This window comes from Macaca nemestrina, chromosome 8, assembly GCF_043159975.1.
Source record: "Macaca nemestrina isolate mMacNem1 chromosome 8, mMacNem.hap1, whole genome shotgun sequence".
Taxonomy (NCBI): Eukaryota; Metazoa; Chordata; class Mammalia; order Primates; family Cercopithecidae; genus Macaca; species Macaca nemestrina.
The window spans coordinates 145,198,858-145,220,323 of record NC_092132.1 but is presented as its reverse complement, the minus strand read 5'-3'; the positions used below and the strand labels follow the sequence as shown (position 1 = coordinate 145,220,323).

General features: G+C 46.3%; 1 protein-coding gene across 1 annotated transcript in view; it reads left to right on the top strand.

Annotated features, from left to right (window-relative positions):
* LOC105491173 (XK related 6) overlaps nucleotides 1–21,045 on the top strand; it is a 315,309-nt gene extending 294,264 nt beyond the window's left edge. Inside the window, exon 3 of the mRNA XM_011757335.3 lies at nucleotides 3,048–21,045. Within this exon, the coding sequence (XP_011755637.1) occupies nucleotides 3,048–4,012 (965 nt within the window). The 3' untranslated portion in view covers nucleotides 4,013–21,045. The remainder of the gene's footprint in view (nucleotides 1–3,047) is intronic.
* The last annotated feature ends 421 nt before the right edge of the window (nucleotides 21,046–21,466 follow it).

Below are 21,466 nucleotides of genomic sequence, written 5' to 3'. Positions count from 1 at the left end.
CAATTTGTGGCTGATGGGCATTTGAATTCCCATTTATTCATAATTGGTGTGAACAGGGCCAATGTCACAGCACAGAGAACAGCAAAGTCAGAACAACGAAGGCTGAGGTTGATCCTAACTCTGCACCCCAAGTCTGTTCGAAGCATGCTCAGAACTCGACTGGATCTGACCAGGCCCCAGCAGAAGCTGAGCTGCACCTTCTTGCTTTATGAGCTCAGCACTTATGCTTTTCTGAGTAGAAGGTAATAGAGTTTGTTTATCAGAAAGAACACAACAATCAAGCCTTCTTCCCACTCAGCTCCCGTAGAACTCCCATCTGATTACTATGGGTTGGCAGGACCTACGAGATGTTCATGATGAACATCAAGCAATGAATTCGGCTGGAGAGCAAGGATGTCAGGAGGATGTTTAATGGAAGTTTTTGAGGGTGCTTCAGTGCTGGGTCCAGACTATGAAGGTGTGATTTCAGCCAGGCGCGGTGACTCATGCCTGTAATCCCAGCGCTCTGGGAGGTCAAAGTGGGAGGATTTTTTGAGCCAAGAGTTCGAGATCAGCCTGGGCAACATGTTAAAACTCTGTCTCTAGGCTGGCCACAGTGGCTTACGCCTGTAATCCCAGCACAATGGGAGGCCAAGGTGGGCAGATCCCTTGAGGTCAGGAGTTCAAGACCAGCCTGGCCAACATGGTGAAACCTTGTCTCTGCTAAAAATACAAAAATTAGCCAGGTATGGTGGTGTGTGCCTGTAGTCCCAGCTACTCGGGAGGCTGAGGCAGGAGAATTGCTTGAACCTGGCAAGTGGAGGTTGCAGTGAGTGGAGATCATGCCACTTCACTCCAGCCTGGGTGACAAAGTGAGACTCCCATCTCAAAAAAAAAAAAAAAAAAAAAAAAAAAAGAGAAGAAGCAGCAGAAGAAACTCTGTCTGTACAAAAATTAAAAATAAAAAAGTTAGCTGGGCTCACTGGCACATGCCTGTGGTCCCAGGTATGGGAGACGGAAGGATCACTTGAGCACAGGAGGTTGAGGCTTCAGTGAGCACTGATTACGCCTCTACACTCCAGCCTGGGTGACAGGGTAATAAAACCCTGTCTCAAAAAAAAAAAAAAAATGTAATTGTACATCGTCTGCCCTCCAGAAATCTACAACCTACGTCACGTTACTCCTAAGGGAAGTTCTCCTCCCTGCTGCAGCCTAACAGACAATGTGAGCACTAAAAGTTTCCCTGACCAACCATGTGCAGCCTCTGCAGACACACATGAGATGCCCTGTGTGTACCACAAGGGAAGCAGGACATGTGTCATGTTCAGAACTTTCTAGAGAAGTGAAAGGAAAATTGCCATGAATGCTCTTTAGATGTTTTCCAGATAGATTTCCACGGAGAACTTGGGATTGTGTTGCCCCTGTTTGTTTCAAATCTCCATGGTTGTTATTACTATCAAAGTGACACATGCCCATTGTAACAGTTAACAGGCTTTTTTACTGCCTGTTCTTCAAGCTAGGACTCTGAGCATCATTTGAGATGATGGAAGGAGGGGGCCTTTGTGAGACGCGCGAGGCAGAGCCAGTGCTGGGAGAGTGTCACGTGGCAGAGGACTTGTATTCTTCATCGGGCTTTGGAGAGTTGTGGGGAGTTGGGCAGGTCCCAGGGAGAGACAAGCAGAAGCCTGGCGTTCTGGGGAAGTTTAACTGGTGTCTTGATGAATGGGGCTTCTGGATCTGATCTTTGAGCTTAAGGGAGAAAATGACTGGGTAACTTTGATTTCAACCTGGAAGAATGTCGTGGGGAAACTGTGCTCTGTGGGAGGGTAAGGCTTTCCTAAGGGGGTCATTGCCAGTGGGACAGTATTCGGCCTCCTGTTGCATTTACTTACATTTAGTTGTGAAATTTTGGGAGAAAAGACCAACAAAAGAGACCCCAGATGGACTGTGCAACTGATGCACGGGGAGCTGGGGGTTGGTAATGGGGGAATCTTGCTTAAATGGAGATTGTATGACAAAACTCGAATAATGACTGGTTGTTCACGGGTGGATTTGGGGAGACTTCAATAACAATGGATTATGTTTCATTTGGTTTAGTTGCAAATATCAAGTAGTCAGAGTTGTATATAAAATTGCTCTATGGCAATATGGGTATGACTTGGGATTAGGCACACTCAAACTCTCTGAATATTTGCCCATTTTGGGAGGAAATGCAGGGAGTAAAGTGCAGAGACCTCAGAAGCCTTGGAAAATGAGTAAGGGGAAGAGGCACCCCCAAAGCCCGAGTGACACCACTGCTGAACCCAGAGGGCAACCAGAGAAGGACAGAGCTTCATAAGTCAAGGCTTAAGAGTACTCTGAGCAGCAGTCGGTTGGAGAAAGCAACAGGGATTGTGGAGAGACCGAAAAGACCAGAGTGGGTGTGAGAGGAAGTCTGTGAAACGGGCGAGATATCCCAGTGTCCTGGATCTTGGTGGCCTTGAGTGGCAGGTGGGGGAGAAGCTAACTGGAAGAAGGTTCAGGAAAGGGACTTTTGGGAATTTGAGTGGGGTGAGAAAAAGGCAGAAGCATGATTCCAGCACCTTCTCAGAGGAGAACAGTGCGGAACTCAGGGCAGTGGGTAAACCCTTGGTCTTCACAATTGGCGATTCCTCCTGTGGGCTCCTCTAAGAGAACAGGCTACTGGTGACAGGGACACCAATGCCAGCCGCACATCTGTGTGCCACAAGAATCGCATGATTCCTTAAGACTGAACCCATAAAGGCCTGCCCATGGCAGATGTGGCCCCACCTCTCAGCCCCCTAGCAAAATACACTGACTCAGTATCACCCTTGAGCCAATGAGCTCCCAAAATGGCAAATGGGGTTGTTGAAACAAAAGCTCCATCTCCCGAGTTGTCAGCGTAGGGAGCAGCTGTGACCTCCAAGTTCGGTTCCTGATTCTGTGTTTCTTTCTCCCTCCTCCTTTAGATCGTGGTGTATGTGGGCGTCTCCTCAGCCGGCAGCTTCGCTGTACCCTGCAGTTGATGTCCAAGGTTTTGACTGTGTGGGTTTGTGTCTTTCCGGCAGGTGTCTCCTCTGTGACTTCCCTGATGTCCCTGGCTTGGGTGCTAGCCTCCTATCACAAGCTGCTGCGGGACTCCAGGGACGACAAGAAGAGCATGAGCTACAGAGGGGCCGTCATCCAGCTCTTCTGGCGCCTCTTCACCATCTCATCCCGAGTGATCTCTTTTGCCCTCTTTGCTTCCATCTTCCAGCTCTATTTTGGGATCTTCGTGGTGGTTCACTGGTGCGCCATGGCCTTCTGGATCATCCATGGCGGAACAGACTTCTGCATGTCCAAGTGGGAGGAGATCCTCTTCAACATGGTGGTAGGGATTGTGTACATTTTCTGCTGGTTTAACGTCAAGGAAGGGCGGACTCGATATCGAATGTTTGCATATTATACGATAGTCTTGACCGAGAATGCTGCCTTGACGTTCCTTTGGTATTTTTACAGAGACCCGGAGACCACTGACTCCTATGCGGTGCCAGCACTGTGTTGTGTCTTTATTAGCTTTGTGGCTGGGATCGCACTGATGCTCTTATACTATGGTGTGCTGCATCCCATGGGGCCACGAGCTAAGATCCTTGCCAGCTCCTGTTGTGCCGAGCTGCTCTGGGGCATCCCTTTGCCCCCCGATGTTGAGCCCATGGCGCCTCAGATCCCTGGGTACCGGGGGACCCAGGTTACGCCCACCAGAGCCGTAACGGAACAACAGGAGGATCTCACGGCTGACACTTGCTTGCCCGTTTTCCAAGTGAGACCCATGGGGCCCCCTACCCCGTTGGGGCGTCCTTACCTCCCAGAAGGGCCCCTCATTAAGATTGACATGCCAAGAAAGCGATACCCAGCTTGGGATGCTCATTTTGTAGACAGGAGGCTGAGAAGGACTATTAACATTCTGCAGTACATCACCCCCACCGCAGTAGGCATTCGATATCGAGACGGACCACTCCTCTATGAGTTGCTACAGTATGAGTCTTCACTCTAAGAGCATCTTGACCCAAATTGAGAAGGGGACTTTAAGTTTGGTTTGCGGCAAACACCGCTTGCAAGAAATATAACCCTCCCTTCCCCCAATACACAGAACCACCGCCACCACCACCAACACCGCCACACCAACACCACCACTACAAAAGAAAAAAAAAATTAATAAGTCACAACCCCTTCAAATAAGCTTTCTTTCCAGTCGCTGTATGTATACAAAGATATTCTCTATGTTTTGTAAGTAAAAACAAAAAGAAAACCTTTCTTTTGTTTTTTACACATAAGAAACAGTATTGAAAAATCCCACGCTATGGTTCATAGAGTGGAGAAGGAGGAGTTGTCTCCACTCCAAAAGAAAAAAAAAATGTTTTTTACCTTACACCAAGTGTAGATCATTTATGGGATTGGTGCTGATTGAAAGAACAAAACAAAACAAAACAAACACAAACAAACAAAAAACCTTCAACTGCCTTATGCCCTTAGGTGCTGAGTTTCATTAAGTACTGTCACGTTTTCTCATGCAAAACTCTCTGGTGATTTTTGCACCAGGAGAGGGGAAATTAAACAATCAAATGAAACAATCTAAAAGTGAAACAAAACCAACCAACAAAGACAACATAAAGCAATTATTCTTCCTATCTGATTATTTGTATTGAAGAAAACAAATTTACCAAAAGCGAAAGCATAAAACCCGTCCTTCTTTTCAGTTTCTCCTCCTCCTCTCCGGACCTTCTCCCCACTTTGCAGAGCCTTCTAGGAGCTCGAGGGCTGTTTGAAACTCAAATGGCTGGAGCAGCTACTTGAAGGCTGACTATGTGCCATTTCAGCATTTGCCTAGCAAGAATCACATTTGTTTCCCAGTGAAAAGCAAACCAGAACAAAACAAAAAGCCACCCCAATAATTCGGTAAGGACAGGACATTCCAAAGCAAATTAAAGGAGATTTCTATATACATAATCAGTAATAATAAAACTCAGCATAGTAGCAAAAAGAACGACATCAATTTAAAGGCACAATACTTAATCAGTGACTGGCAACAATGATTAGTTCCATCATTTTAAGGCTGTGAACGGTAGACATTTATCACATGTGATATTGTGTAAAGCCTCTTCTGTTTCCATTTGGTGGGAAGCCTTAAATTGATCTGGAAAGAATTCTTCATTTTTCATTTGTGCTTTTTTTTAAAAAAAAATAACACAAAGAGGAAAACTAGAATATATATATATACATATATATAAAAAGTCAAAATTGTAATAACTGACCCATTTCAAAGACTGTTTGGTGCTTCTGTCTTTCACCGTTGTGGTTGGCTGAAAATCATTCAGCTCACCTGGTGCATCTGGGTTGAGTGGGAAATTTTGTGTGTGTAGTATGTGTGTGTTTGTGTGTGTATGTGTGTGTGTGCCCATAGCACACGTATATATGTGTGTGTCCCTGCTGCAAAGTCTTGCCAGAGATATACAAAACTGATGTAAGATGGACTTGGATTACGGATTGGTTCAGCAGAGCATGGGGGCAGGGGCTCTGGAGTGGCAGGGAAGGGATGCCGCCTGCCCACGAGCCCTGGTTTGGGTGGCGAGACTCACAGCAGCAGCGGACTCCAGGCCTTAGAGGCCGTGCCATTTGGGTGAGGATTTGATTCCATTGTTTATTTTCTCATTGTATCAAGTTGAATTTCTGCAGGTGTTGCAAGTATGTTCAACCATTTAAAAACTTTTTATTTTTCAAAGTATTGTTCCTTTAAAGAATATTTCTGTTCTAGGGCATCGTTTCAATCCCATCGTATCTCTACTTGGGCACAAAACAAAAAAAAAAAAAAAAAGGAAAAGAAAAAATCACAAAAAAGATATATATATAAGTATATATATATATATAGACACACACAATATTTTTAAGTAAATACTGTTAGTCTTTGCTGTGTGTAGCTGCGATTTTTTTTCCAAATATATACCTGTTTAGGGTGCAAGACCTCACATTGAACTATTCTTAACACAAGTTCAATAACTGAGGGATTTTTTTAATGTTTGTGGAGTTTTTTTTTTTTTTTTAAAACAATTATTATTCAGTGAGGCTTCTCCTTCCCACCCCCTTCATTGTTTATCTAAAACCTTTTTTTTTTAAAGAACAAGTTTCAAACATCAGTTGTGAAACTGAATGCTCTCTTCTTTGTCTGGACTTCCTGGACTTCATGCGTCCTTACTAAGCATCGTGGTGCTGTCCTCTCCCCGTCCCTGACCTGGGGGTCCCCTCGGGCCTCCCTGGTGGGCAGGAGGAGGAGGAGCCCCCAACTCTAGGAAGCAGGACGAACAGAGCACACACAGGCAGCACTGAAAACCAGCCAGGAGGGCTCTGTACGCCCATCAAAGGACCCACCTGTGGGCCCCTGGAGAGTCACTTGGGAGTTGGAATCTAGTCGGAGGCACTTTTCTGAATCGCACCAGCCTGCTGCCTTTCAAGGGCTTCGTGCCTGAGCTCTGCGATGTACTCTGCTAGGCTGGGGAAGGTGAGGCCATTGGAGGGTTGGGCATCCGCTTTAGCTGGTGGGGTCCCACCTGTTGTCTGCCTTGGGTCTAGGGCTCTGTGCACCTGGAGCTGGCCCACGTCTGTCCTTAGCGCATCTTCCTTGAAACGCCCTCATGCATCCCCTCGGGACTTCTGCCACTTCTGCTTGTGTGTCTGTTCTTGGATTTCTTTCTTTCTTCCTTCTTTTTGTTTCAGCGCAGTCACAGGTTTTAATTCGCCACCTCTATTTCACTCTTGTACAATTAGCGCGTGTGTGTCCCTGTGTGTGCATCCTGCCATGTTTACATGAAACTTACAAAGAGAATGGTAGATGCTGAGCTGACCGGGAGCACCAGGAGTTGGGATGGCAACTTCCAACTCAGGGAGGGCCTCCAGGGTCTTAGCCACTAGGAACAAATGAGGAGATCACGGGACATTTCAGCAATCTTTTAATTTCACACTTCTCACTTGAAAAGGCATCCTCGCCCCTCCCTGGAACTCCTCCATCATGCCAGTACTTTCTTCACAAAGAAAATGAAAATATGCATCTGTGAGCAGCAGCAGGGAAAGCTGGTTTTGTAGAGATGCAGGAAAAGGAAGAAAAGCAAGGAAAGAAGTAGAGAGCAAGGCATGGAAGAGGCAGGGGAGACCTGATGGCAAGGACCAGGCCAGCGCTGTCCTCAGTGTCCTCTTGTCATCAGCCTCTAGCAGCTCCCCACACTCCCAGTTACCCTGAAACTTTCTGGCATCATCTCCCCTGGGGTCCTTCCCCCGAGGCCCTTCCCCTTCCAGTGAATGGTCCTGGGCGTCAAGGCAGGATTCCATACACACTCAGTGCTGAGACCACCTGGGGACCGTGTCTCTGGACCCAGATGACTTTGGTCCTGAAAGCCCAGATCCTTAAGGCCGCCCCGTGACAGGGTCGCTCTTTGTCCCACACTGGGCATCAGCATTTAATCTTTCATTTGCCTGAGTCCCTGACAACCCTCCAGGGCTGCTGCTTCAGCTGCTTCCCAGAGGAATGCCCATGATGTTTTTAGGTTTTTTTAAAATTTTAAGTCTCTGGGCCCATTTCTTTCCCAGGACCTCCTGAAGAAAATCAATCCATTTCCAGTATTAAGGCCTGGTAAGCACATTGGTGCCCAGAGATAGAGAATATAAAAACTATCTCCTTTTCATTCCCTGATGACTCCCCCATCAAGTATGCCCACTAAGCCCCATATTTTATTCCTCTAACCACATAGAATATTTGGCTCTACTTTTTCTTCTCAGAAATGTGGTAGTATCGCCAAGCTATAATGGTGTTAGAGTCCTTTCTGCAAACTCTGCTTCTCCCTTGCTCAGCAGGTCTGCCTCTTCTCCCAGCCTCTGAGTAAAAGGAAACTTCAGTCCCATCAGATGACATTGGGATGATGTCCCCTGAGTTCACTGCCTGAAGCCTGTGACATCCAGAATGGGGGGTCCCTGTCTCTTCAGGCCATGATGTGGGGTGCTAGGGAGGCTTCAGACCATCAGATCAACCCCCTCTGGCCTCACTCACCCCAAAGCTTCCCATGTCTCTAACACTCTCCTGCACTCTGCCTCTGGAAGGTGTCACCTGGTTCTGCAGGGTCAGACTTGTCCCAGCAACATGGGTACCAGGACACTGGTAGGACACTCACCCAAGCAGATCTGGGGCCAGAATGAAAGAGGCCCCATCTCCCTTGCCCAGACATGCTGCCATCACAACACACCCTTGGGCAGGGAAGATGACATTTCCCCATGGCCTGGGGATCCCCCACACCACACCTCCCAGGCACAGAATCATTGAAGACCACCCCATGGTCCCCATGGCTCTAACCCAGTCCCTCCACAGCAGTGGCCCCTCGGAATCCCATGATCCTGTCTGGCCCGTGGTCATGAAGGTGATTCCCCTGGCTGGGGGGCGTCTCATGACACGGATGTCTGACCCTGCCCGGATATGAGCCTGATTCTCAGAAAGAATTTACAGGTTTTAGAAAAGCGCCAATTTACATCATTTTCTCCATTCTTCCTCCAGTTTTATTCCCTCCCACTGCACAGTCATGGGGGCAGAAAAGAAGGTCCCTGATGTGGATCTGGTTTGAAGCTGCACTGGGTGGGCCATGGCCTCACTTCTTGCTGTACACCTAAACCCCTTTGCAGTCTTCACAAGCCAGGTAGAGGAAACACCACCTTTCTTTTCTCCATCTGGTCGGCTGCTTGCTCATGGAAGGGCTAGAACCAACCCCAAGCTTTGATGCCCCCAGACCTTAGCACGGGGGTCCTCTCTCCATGATCCAGGGACAGAGCAAGAAGAGCATGACAGTGTGCAGGCTCAGAGCCTTGGGCTTGGAGCAAAGGATATCAGTTCCTAGAAGAGAATGAAGCAGGCCATATTCTCATGCTCCTGGCTCGCTCGGATGAGCTGGGCTGGGGACTGTCACCCAGCATTCGTTTGGCACAGATGGTAGCATTTTCTTTGCCAAGAAAAGTGGCTCCTTACTCAAAATGAGCCCTTCCAGGCCTTGTATGTGTGATGACAGCTGCTCTGGATGGTGGCTTCATGATTGAAGGAGGGGAATCTCCTTGTGTACCTTTAATTTGATTTTCTTACCAAGAAGCTAAAATCTATTTTTTCTTTGCCAAACTGAAAAATATTAACACAACCAGATTTGGTTGTGGAGGTTGAGATTTAAATTCGGATAATGTAAAAGGAAGAGAGCTTATTGCCATTAATTTCACCAAGATCCATGTGATACTCTCAGTGTGAACTAGGAAACCGTCAGGGAAATCTGGAGGAGCTTAAGGGAGACCTGGGGAAGACTGCAGGAGTGAAATGGAAGGACCCAGAGGGGTGGGCCCAGGGGCTGGACCAGTCTTACAGGGAGCAGTTCTATTCATTTCACTTTCAAACATTTATTGGTCACTAGACCCTGTTGGGCAGCCCCCTTCATCAAGCACAACACAGTTATCCCTTAGGGAGTGAACGTAAATCAGTGTTGGTTCCTCTTATCAAGGTCCAGCTGAGAACCAGATGAGCACAATGGGAACCTCTTTAAGCTTCTGTCCCTTTCTCCTCAGTCCAAACTGGCCATTGTCATAGAAGCAACATTCCATTCTCACCCACGGTTCAACCTCCAGAACACGGAAATGGCAGGGGCCAGCCCATCACGGGTTACAAACCCATGAGCTTGCAAGAGGACTTCCCCCAGCATCCTCAATCAATGTGTGCCTGTCCCAATTTCAAAACATGTAAAAAGATAAAAAGGCAACTCTACCCTACCAGAGATTTTTTTCTATCCCCCTTTACTGGGAAAAAAAAAGATGATGCTTAATCTGAATTCTTGCGGTGGCAACACAAGCTCCTTTCTCACCCATCCCTAGCTATTCTAAACATTTCACTTCTTGCTTAAACACTGCATCTCATGCTGTTGGCCAAATATCAAAAGACAAGGGTGCTGCCTTGATCCTGCTGCAGCCTCCTTCCTTGGCTCGCCTGGTCCTGTCTGCCTTATTCAGCTCTCCCTGGCACCATCTGCTCCTTACTCCTGTGGCTTTCCTTGCACTGGCTGGCAGACCATGGCTGGTATATCCTGGAGACAAAGGTCGTGAGTGCTATTAATGACAGCTCCCGAGGGCAGCAGACGGACCACTGTGGGAGTTCCTCCTGCTCTTGGCCAACACCTTGTGTCAAGAGCTAAGAATAGACCACATTGGAAATGAGCAGGCAGGACCTAGGGACACCTGCCCCAGGCTGCCCCATCACATGCAGAACAGTACGCAGGTCCCAGGAGGAGATGCTGCCCTTGTCATTCCCTAACACAAATCCCAGGACCCCAACTACCCCTAAAAGTCATTCTCAAACCAGTGAGGACAAAGAAATAATTTCCCTTTAGTATAGTGCCAATTGGTAATCCAGTGCACATCCCTCTGTAAGCAACATTTGGCCATCTGTCACGGTGGGTACAGACAACCCATCATCTGTTAGATGAGCTCCCCTGGTCTGTTTGTCCATCTTCGACATAGCTCTGGGATCCTCGGGCTAGAGTGGGCTCGGGAGATTTGTTTTAGCTGCAGACTTCCTAGGGGCTTTCCTTTAGACCCAGAAAGATCAGGAAATGTCACAGGCTGATTCAGGGTCCCCACTGTGATTGTGGATAACTCACTTCACCTCTTGGTGCCTTGGTTTCTCCATCTGTAAAGTGGAGAGAAAGAAGGCCAACCTCTTCCTTCTCTCCTGCTCAGGGATGCTTGGAGGATTCGTCATGTTGCCTGTAGCAAAGCCGTCACATGAGAAAAAGTGGTGACCTCATTTCTTGGGAAATGGAACCACAGGAGGAGAGAGTGTTTTCCAGGTGCGGTGGCACCCGGAAGCCACAGGATGAACAGGGAGCGCGGCGGGACAGGGAGGAGTCTCACATACCTGTAGTTCTTAGAGACTTCATAGCACTGTGAACCCAGGTCAGTGGTACCCTGGTCAGGTGACCCTTGGTCACCTATCTTGAGCCGGCCACTTGTAATTCTAACACCAAATCTCCTGATGTTAATTCTTCCTAAAGTATCGGAGAATGTATGGAAGGATGCATTTGAACACTGATATTCATTGAGCTTTGGGCAGACAAGAGGAGTGAATGGAGAGTATTTAGAGACTGTTTTTAAGGTGGTTGCAAGCTCTTCAGGAAATCACTCTCACCTTTGTTCTTCCTTCCAATCTTTTTCAATCTTGATGCTCACCTCATCAAATGGACCCACCTTCTCTTCCCCTCTCTGCAGAGTACAGAAAAAGAAAAACACCGAATCTTTTTCTTTTTAAACAATTGTTCCATCTGCCAAAATGTGGGTCCCAATGGTGGGTTTTCTTCCCTCCCTTGTGTGCTTTGAGCAGAACCTGCAGGCAAGGATTCAGAGACAAACAGGACTGGAGAATAGCACTAATTTTTTTTTCTAAAACAAGGTATTTTTTTCTTACAATTCAATTGGAAGTGTTACATTGAATTTCTTTTTCTTTCCTTTTTTTTTTCTTTTGACTATGGTTTGACTGTTATCAATTCAAATACCAAGATACACTCTGAGCAAGAACACAGACCTGTCCTGAGAGCCTCTGCTCTTCTTCAGACCTAACCTGGAGTGAGGGCAGGTGGGAGCCCAGGAGGCACTGGGGTTCCAGGAGGGCCAACCGTGAGGCTGATTTTCTATCAGCTCTGAGAACCTTCTTGGAAAGAAAAATTCCAGAAACTTCAACTGTTCTGCATCAGTCAACCTGGCTCTGGCCTTTTCCTTGGAGTTCAGGTGTATTTTGATATAGAAATTCTCACCAAGAAAACAAGGCCCCTCCTGGAACTGTCCCTAAACGAGATGGAGCTCGCACGAGCAGGTCTCGGTGGCTGCTGCCAACGCCTCCTGCTCATTCCCAGCGGAGCCCTGACCAGAACTCCTTTCCCTCCTGCTCTGACCCTGCTCTCTGAGGTTAATATGATTGTTTTGGCAGCACAAGGGACGAGATCATAGTCTGGAATTCAGGAATGACTTGTGCTTGACCGTGCATCTGACTGTTCTGTGGACAGGTCAAGTCCTGCTGGGATGGTTTATTTCCACAAGGTATTTCTGATAGTCACAAAAGGAGAGAGTACATGAGACCTCATCCCTGATTCTCCATTCTCATCAGCACCCGCTTTTGACTGGGATGGACGGTGAATGAACTGTCCCAAATTTGAGAACAAGAACTTTGAAGATGGACACATGGAGCCATGGGGAACAACAGGACTCAGTAGATGGGTAGGAAGAATAGTGACGAAGAGGAAGGCTCCCGGAAGTATGCGGGAGGAGAACATTAGTGGCCATCTAGGCATTCCTTCCTATACTCTCTGGGGCAAAACTAGAAAAACGTATTCTTTTCAAACAGAGGAAATTGATTTTACAGAGTGACGTGCTTAAGCATTTTATTTTTTAAACAAAAGGGTCAGAGAAAACATCTAAAGAAAGGAGAGGCACATTCTCAAGAACAGATTATGTTATTGGAAGTAAAAAATCCAGGACTTTATCCTTCTACAGACCTAAGTCAAGTCACTCTTAGGGCCAATTTCTCTTTCTGTAAAATGGGAAGAATATCGTTTACCTACCTCACAGGGGTGTTGTGAGGATTAAGTAATCATGACTGGTAAAGTGCTTTGAAGATAAAAGTATTACGATGATCAGGCTTGCTTCCTATTTAAAAATCTAAACACCAATTGTGTGCAAGGTGCAGTGGAGGAAGGGAACATAATCCAGTTCCTCCACTCTCTTTCGATTAATGGATATATTTTAAAAGATTCCAAGAGGACAGAATAACAGAGTTGTCTCAATGTGGGTCAAGAAAGGAGTTCTCTTTCTGCCCCAGAAAAGCTACTCTCCTTTCCTTCTCAGATATTTAGACAAGAAGGAAGGGCTTTAAATTCTTTGGCTTCCATCAGAAAATGCTCTTGTGGGAAGCAAACAAATACTGGTTGTTCTACTTCCTTTGTGGGAAAATGAAGGCAAATAGCAGTGAAAATTCCTTGTGACCAGCACATAAGGTTCTTTATTTCAGTTATTCCTTCTAGGCTCAGCTTCAGTTTTGCCATAGCCTTTTTCTTCTGTCTTCAGACCCAGAGAACAATTCACTTATGCTGTCCTGGAATAGCTGGGGATTTGGGGTTGGTTGGTTTCCTTGGAGAGTCTGGTATACTGTTGTTTGCTGGAAAGTCTTGGCTTCCAAAGACAAGGGTCTTTACTCGAAAACAAATCAAAACATGTGACTGCCATTTTTTTTTTTTTTTTGGTGGGAGGAGTTTTCAATTTCTTAGCTGCCTCACATAAAGCAAAGCCTTTTAAAATTTCTCATTCATTTTTCCATGTGCAAAAAGTTCTTCCCTTCCCAAACATACTCAGTGAACCAAGTCTGAATTCTAAACTGTAGCACATGTCAAAGGATTCAAATTATTTGTACAGTGCCATGCTGGAGGTTCACAAATTTCTACAAAGAGCCAAACCACCTACTGAGCTAAGCAGGTTGGAATTCCAGCCCCAAATCGAAGCTTTCTGGAAATGCTCCCAGAGCCTTTTAGCTTTAGCAATGTCCTTTCAGTATTGCTAGGGCAGTCTCCCTGAATCCTCAGAAATCTTCCTGCCACAGAAGAACATCCTCAGAAGCCAGTGGGGGCTTCCTCTATGTACTAGAACCAGAGAGAAGCCACTTGTTATTTTGAAAATCATGATATGATGCCAGCCTTTAAGGAAAGAGGAGAGTTACTTTCTTTTCCTTTCAGAGGGAAGAAAGGACTGGGAGAAAGGGAAGGTGATTTGACTTGCTCTTTGGTTGCTGGAAGAGACGTGAGACTCAGAGGTCCATGGTGGCCTGTACTGTGGACACGGGACTGCGGAGGCCCGTGGTGAGTTTCCTTAGGCAGCTGAGATAGTGCTGAGGTGCTCCTTTCCTTTTAACCAAACCCAGGCTCAAGGAAAGGGGGGCCTCAGCTTTGGTGCTGCCAACTTGCCCAGATCATCCTGAGCGTCTCAGCCACGTCTCTGCCCCTCTCCAGCCTGTGTTCACCAGTGGGCCCCAGCGTTGACTCCAAAAGGCCTGCCTTCTTCGAGGCCCATGCTTCCACGCACATTGCTTCAGGTCCAAGCTGTCTGTCCAAATGCAACCGCTGCAGCCTTTTCACTTGCCTTGACACCACTGTTGCTGCATGCTTCCACCAAATACGCCCCCACCCCTGCAGGAGCTGTCATTTCACCCCACTGAGAGGGCCTCCAGCATTGCCCTAGGCCGCCAGCATTGCCCTGGGCCTAGCCTGCCTGAAGCCCAGGACAGGCTCTGCTTCTTCCTTTTTTTAAATCCATGTGCCTTTAAAAGGCGTGGCCCTGGGTCCTCGTGGAGCCTTTAAAGAAGTGGAGGGCTGGAGAGAGGAACAGGTGATGTTACTTAGGCAGTTGGGACACTCACTGATAACCTGTGAAGCTAATGTGGACCAGTAAGTGAAAACGCTGTTTTCCCAGCGGCTGGGCTGTCTAGGGCACTCGTTCTTCAAAATAACAACAATCCCTGTGATGTGGTTGCTCACATCTCCCCCTGCTGACCGCTAACCTCATGGCACCTGCTCGTTATTGATGGCTTCGTTTGTATTTGTTTGAAATTAACATTGATTTTTAAACTCCAGAGAGAGAGAGAGAAAGAGAGCTGAAAGCCACATAAACTCTGAGATGATCTGAGATTATGAGAACAGAGGAGAGCATGAGCATATAACTGCATCCAAAGCTTATTGATCCATCGAGATACATAAATGTGCCTGTCTTGGGCATATTACTTGTATATATTCTTATGTATCTTTTTCTTAAAGGGCTGAAACAGTTTGATGAAACAGAGTATTCTGATGTTTAGGGCTCTTGCCGGGCTTGAAATTGACCTAGGCTAGATGGCTTTTTCCTTTCTCCCAGGCACAGGGTCATGAAGAAACCCCTGAGCTGGTATATGCCTTCACTTCCTCCATAAGTGACAGAAAGCCAATAGCAGGGTTCTACTGGGACTTGAGAGATTCTCTAGTTGCTACCAGTATTCTCAGCAGATTCACAGAACAACCTGGGATCCACAGGAAGCAGTTTTCTAAACAACTCCTGGACGTTCTGGAATGTAAATCACACTGAGTACATCCGATCTATTAGCGCAGCGGTCGCCACAGTAGGGGAAAACAGGGGAGTGTGCTGTGGACAAGTAAGCTGGGACGTTACCGCTCTGAGACTGGCCAGTGGTAGATGATCTTTGGCTGCCAAGATCTCTGGCCAGTGACAACCAAACCTGCTCTGTCCAGCTCCTCTGCACCACCAATCTCTGCAGGCGAAGTGGAGGCTGGCCCCTTGAAGCCATGAGGACTCGGGGCAAGTGTCTTCCCTGCCTAAATATGAAGTCCTCCTGGCATCTCTGGTAGACAGGGGACACCGCAGGGCAATTGCTTTGTGGGAGGCAGAATGCATTTTTCAGCAGCTCTGGGTACCTCCCCACAGCAGCGACAGCATTGACAAGTCTGGGGTCCTCCAGATAGACTTCAGCAGAAACCCAAATGCCCACAGCATGAAAAGCCACCTAGAGCCCCTTCTGCCCTCGGACAGAATTGGCATGACCTGGAGCGACACGATACTTGGTTGTGTGGGAGAAGAGCATTTCAGGTGGGCTGGAGGAAGCAGGTGCTGATGCAGCAGGGCACGCTGAACCCTAAGTTTCTTTCTGGGGCAGGGTCTGGTTCTGGGCCTCCTCCTCTGGCTGGAGGAGCAAGGGAGGCCACCTGCAGTGTTGGGATCCATGGTCTCTGGATGTTTCCGATCCAGGCAGGGGCTTCATAAGAGTCCACCTGGAAGACCTGGTGTCAGGTGTGAGGCAATCACAGGGTCTGTCCAAGCCTGGAGAAACCCTTTCAAGCCCAGATCCCCAGAGGTAGCTTTGGATCCCCTCCTCTAAACTGTCACATGTGCACAGCCTGTGTTTCCTGACACTCAGGGTGTGGCATACAGCCAGTGGCTCCAGACGGTCGTGCCAGCACCATCCGTCCTGTCTCCTCCCCTCCATCTCCTCTCCCTTCACCAGGCATGGTAGCCGCAGTAGTGAGGACAGCAAACTGACTCTCTGCTTTCCCTACGATGGCCAAATACATTCCAGCTTCTACAACCTCTTGTCTTCAGCCCTGATCCCCGTTGTACACAGTTTTCATTATCTTTTTCCTTACATGGACTCTTTTGTGGCAAGACATGTTTTTAAGAAATCTTTTTGTTTGGTTTTTCTGGTGTAACAGAAAATTGGCTTCTTGGGGTAGGAAGAAAGAAATATGAAAAGGACATGGGAAGATGACAGTGTCATGCTGGAAGGGTTGATGGTGCCACCCTGCCTTCTACGTGGTGGTTTTCTTTTACTTTAAAAAAAATAACACATTTGTTGCAGAAAAAAAGTTGGGGTTTGGAGAGTACGGAAAGAAGGCAAGAAGGAAGCGAGGAAAGAGAGAGAGAAGGGGAAGAAAGAAAGGAGGCCCCTTGGGTGTCACTGTCTTCTCCTGACGTCTGGAGGTGGTTTGTTGTTTAAAGGAAATCCGTTTTTCTCCCTGCAGCTGGGCTGAGCTTTCCAGCACTTTCTGGCTCTGTGTGCGCCTGAAAACAGGCCACAAGGTCCTGGCTCTGGCCTCACTGACTTCACCCTGCAGGGTCATTTTGGGCTTCTCTGTGCCTGGTCACGGGCTCTCTCAACCCCTCCACCTGCCGCAGGGAGGCAGCCAGCAGAGGCCGGGAGACTGGAATCCAGTCTGTCTTCTCATAACGATGGTGATTTTCAGGGCTTCTTTTTTGGATTTGCTTAGCTTTTCTTGGATACTTTTCTCCCGAGAAACTTTTCCGTGTTCACTCTGTAAGGCTGAAGACGCTGCTAACTGACTCTCTCTAAAGCAAAACCAGTTGAACTTCTCAGGTAATTCAAAGCCTTGAGTGCATATAATTTGTAATTTTCCCTAAAGGGCTAACAAAATAGTCTCACTGCTCCTGTCCACCCTGAGCATGGGCTGTCTGACAAACAGGTTTGTGTGTGTATTTGTGGGTTTTCAGGAAGCAGAGTCATAAACATCATTACTTTTGAGATTCCAAATATTTCCCCCCCGCCACCATGGAACCTGTGCTTGAGCAAGCACGCATCCGTACGAGGAAAGGTTGAGAACCTGTCAACTCCAAGCTAGTGGCGGGTGCCCCTGTTCCTCTTCCAGTTTCTCTAGGACAGGAAGTTTGCTCACTGTGTGAAGTTTTAGTCACCGTATGAAACTCACCCTTTCCAGCTGGGATTCTTTCCTTCTTCCCTTTGCCTCCATGTATCTAATCCTCATGGTTGGTTCTTACATCCTGAGAAGAGCTGAGTGAGTAGAATACAGCTTCCAAAGCTCATACCATGTTTTCCTTTACTCTGGAGTTTGCTGGTGTTAAAAATAGTCTATAGTAAACTATAGGCTAAGGAGAAAGCCTGTGAGCTGGACCTTCCTAGATGCAGGTTCATGACCACCTCCTGTTAACCAAAGTCTCGACCTAAAAGCATAGAAATGAGCCAATTTCTAGCCTCCATCTCTCTGGGGAAGATCTCTGTGGAAGTGACTTAGCCAAAATTTTAGGGGAGGGCTAGAAAATACCTTGCCCTTGATCACCCTCAAACTACACAGGTATTGCTTATTGATACCCTGTGTGACAGGTCAGGGAGAGCCCTTATGCATGTAATTGATGACATGCTATGTAATTAATGCACCCTTTGGATGGGGAAAGAAGCCCTTATTCTTAATTAGTTTAACTGAGCACCTATTACATGCAAAACATAGTCTTTGCCCATAGATAAAGCCGGAGGGGAGGGAAGTACTGAATGAAAATTCCCAAGGTGTAAAGGCTAAGAGCAAAATCTTCCCTTCCCACTCCTAGCAGCTGAGAATGCACATTGCCATTTAGACTTCGCGTAGTACAGTTGCTGGACTGGTTCTTGGAGTACCAAGAACCTTAGATCACTGGAAAGGCAGAGGCATGGAAGCCAGCAAAATGGGCAGAGACCACTGTCCTAGAACCACAGGAAAAGGCTCCCAGACACTCCAGTCTGTTATTGTAGGTGTGTCATGGAAAATAGCCTAAGAGGAGACCCAGGGAAAGGGAGGTGGTGGTGAGGTGACTTTTCTGTTCCCATGAAGGGGCTAAGGAAGCCTCCTTGCAAATGGAGAACTGGTCTGGCAGAAGTCTTTTGTTTGGCCCTGTTTTCCACACAGCAAAAGTAGACTTGGGTAAATAATTCAGATTGTTGGAACGTGATAGGAATCATTTATTTTCCTTATACAGCACTTGGGAGCATCACTTTTGGTATAGACAAGCATCAGAATTTGAAAACCAGTTTTAGCTAAAACCTCCAGCTCAAGGAAATAAGTATATCACAGAGGCTATTGGATAAGCAGCCTCTTGTCTTTGAGAGAAGCATTGGTCCACATTTGGGAAGAAAGGTCCCAGCACAGGGAGCCATTCTGATCCTGGCCCTGGGTCTTCCTATCTTGTCACCACCAGCTTGGGCCGTGGAAAGTAAGTCGTGGGAGCCTGCAGTTCACACCAGCATGGCCAGTTGACCTCCCTTGTCCAGCCCAGACCTAGAGTCAGGAAGGACAATGACTGGAGAGAACGCTGGGCCCCTGTATCCCCCACACCATGTTCAGATCTTCCTGCCACAGATACAGGTTCCCCATTCCCACATGGGACGTGGCTCCCTGCCTGGAAGGAGAAACCTAGGACGGAATATTTCAAGGCCGGCAAGTATGCTAATAAAAATTAAAATGCCGTTTAATATCCACTCTGCAGTCCTCCACTGCCTCCTCTCCTTTTCTGGTTCATCAGTGGCACATTTAACTCTTGGTGCTCCAGATGGCCAATGACTTCCATTTTCTTGGCCAGACTATGAGGATGGAGTAATGTTGACTCAAAGTCAACACCCATGGCTCTCAGCTATGTGGACAGATGTGGACATCTGTCTGTCCTCATTAATCTAGACCTGGTGCTATTTGTGGCAAATCGTGCCTATGGATGTAATTTCCTTCATTTTCTTTCTTTCTTTTTTTTTTTTCGATTGCATTGCGACTGAGTAATTATGCTAGAAAGACAGATTTCCGTGTAGGGCGTTCCTTAGCACAAGACTTTTTTTTTTTTTTTTTTTTTTTTTACTGTTTTAGGAGAGCTGGGTTTTCAGTGTCTGAGACCCCTTATTTTTAAAAGAAAAAAAAGAAACTGTTTTTCTTTTCTATTAGCCAAAAAGAAAATTGCATTAAAAACAGCAACGTCATGCTCTTTCTTCCCTCTCTCCCTGCTGAGTTTGAAGGGACAGATGCACATGGGCTGGGAGCTTTTGAATCAGTTGCTCAAAAGACTTTTCTGTTCCCCCACCATGGCGAGGTCAGGGCAGTGACAACAAACAATTTAACTTCTCGAACCTTGTGGTGCCTTTTCTCGTGGTGCTTCTCTGTTGTGTAACTCCACTCAAGGCGGCCACTTGCAGCAAACAGCAATGCCAGCAAATGGTATTATGTGCCAGTGCAGTAAAAGACTTTAATGTATAAATATATACATAGATATAGATATAGATATATCACTATAGTTATATAACTATATAATTGAGGTTCTGATGCAGCTTTGGTGGGAGTTGATCATTCCTCTGCAAAAATATATACTACTCGACTGGAACTAATGGCTCTCTTGAGCGTGTTGACGTTTGGGAAAGGCACAACAGATGAGATGGGTTACTCTCCTGTGACAAGTTTTCTTCTTCCTTCTTGTGAAAGTTGCTGTCTCCATAGCACAGAATATTTGATAAGGGAGCAAAGTGCAGCTTCTTTTGAACTTCCTTTGGTGCTGATATATATTTCTTTTAATTCTTTGTTTGTTTTGCTTCCCCATTAGTGGCCAATAAGCTGCTTTCCCCAAAATCTCGACTCACCAATCAAAGGTGGCAGGGGACAGTTTGGGAATAAGAGGCTGGAAGTTGGGCATCCCTCACTTCGTGTCCTGACTCAGTTTTCCCTGTGACCTGCATAAGGCCCACACATGGGTTCTCCATCTACAATGAGTATCATAATATTTACTTACCTCATGGGGAAGAGTAACTTAAAAGGATTAATTGATGATACTGAATCACTAGATCATTATTAATTTGGAGACAGCAACTTGACATGTTTTTAAGATTTTGTTTATATGTTGCTAAGACTTAAATCTTGGGGTTTGGTTTTGTTCGCCTCTCGTTTCTCCATCTCTGCTATGTTTTCTGTCCTGCCTTTGGCAATACCTTAAATATTCTGTAACTGGTGGAGATTCACCTAGGGCGTTGGGTAGTGCTAATTTCTCCCAAGGGAACAACATCACTAATACTGTATAAGGTGCTAGAATCAAACCTCATTTTATATACTTTGGTTCTTAGAGAAAAACAAAACATGCAGAATTCTTTCTGTGAAGCCTTACTATAGATTGCTATAGCCAATTGTTTATCCAAAAAGTGAGACAGAGAGAATAGAAAATAAAGATAAGATGCAGAGGTTCTGTATAAAGTGTAACGAAAAGACCTTTGCTATTTCTTATATTAATGTAAACTATCATATATATATATATTTATATACATATATATATGCTTGAGGCAGATAGAATGGAAAAATGTACAGTATGGTCATCTTTATTTTGTCAGTTAATTCACAACTTTTAGTATGTGTGCAAGAGAGGTTTACGGTGGGGATGGGATAAGGGATGCCCAGTGTGAGATGGGAAATCATTCATCTTTCTGTTCTGTTCCACATGCTAGTAGAAGGAATAGGCTGAATGAGAGGAAAGGGGAATAAATCAAGACATAGATGTGCTTTTTAAATGTTCGGAGCACTGATGTTATGCTTTTGTGTTGTTTCTTCTTTATTCCAAGATTTCTCTACAGTGCTGTAAAATTGTCCCCTGCCTAGGGCGTTAACCAATAATGTTTACCTCAAGAAAGTTTTTTTTTTTTTTTTTAAAGAGGCAGTTGTTTTTCCCATCTCTTAAAAAATAGTGTCCCCCTAACCAAAAGGAGAGGCATTTCCACAGAAGTTCAGCAAGAGAAGAGAGCCATTTCTGAGGCTTTCCTTCATGTCCCCATCCTTTTCCACCACACCCCACCCCCTTTAGTTACTAATGAAAGAATCCAAGAGATGAGTTTTGACCAGAAGTGGGTTAGGATGTGATAAAAGTATATGATGGGTGAATATAAACTTTGCCAGAACTAGTGGTGTGGGGTCCTTTCAAAGGATGGGTGTGTACTTCAGGTGTTTCGTGCTAGCGCGTGTGTGTGTGTGTGTGTGTGTGTGTGTGTACTGTATATATGTTTCAGTGTATGAAATGTCTGGTGGACAGAGAACAAAATACCGCAAACAGAAATGAACAGGAAAAAATA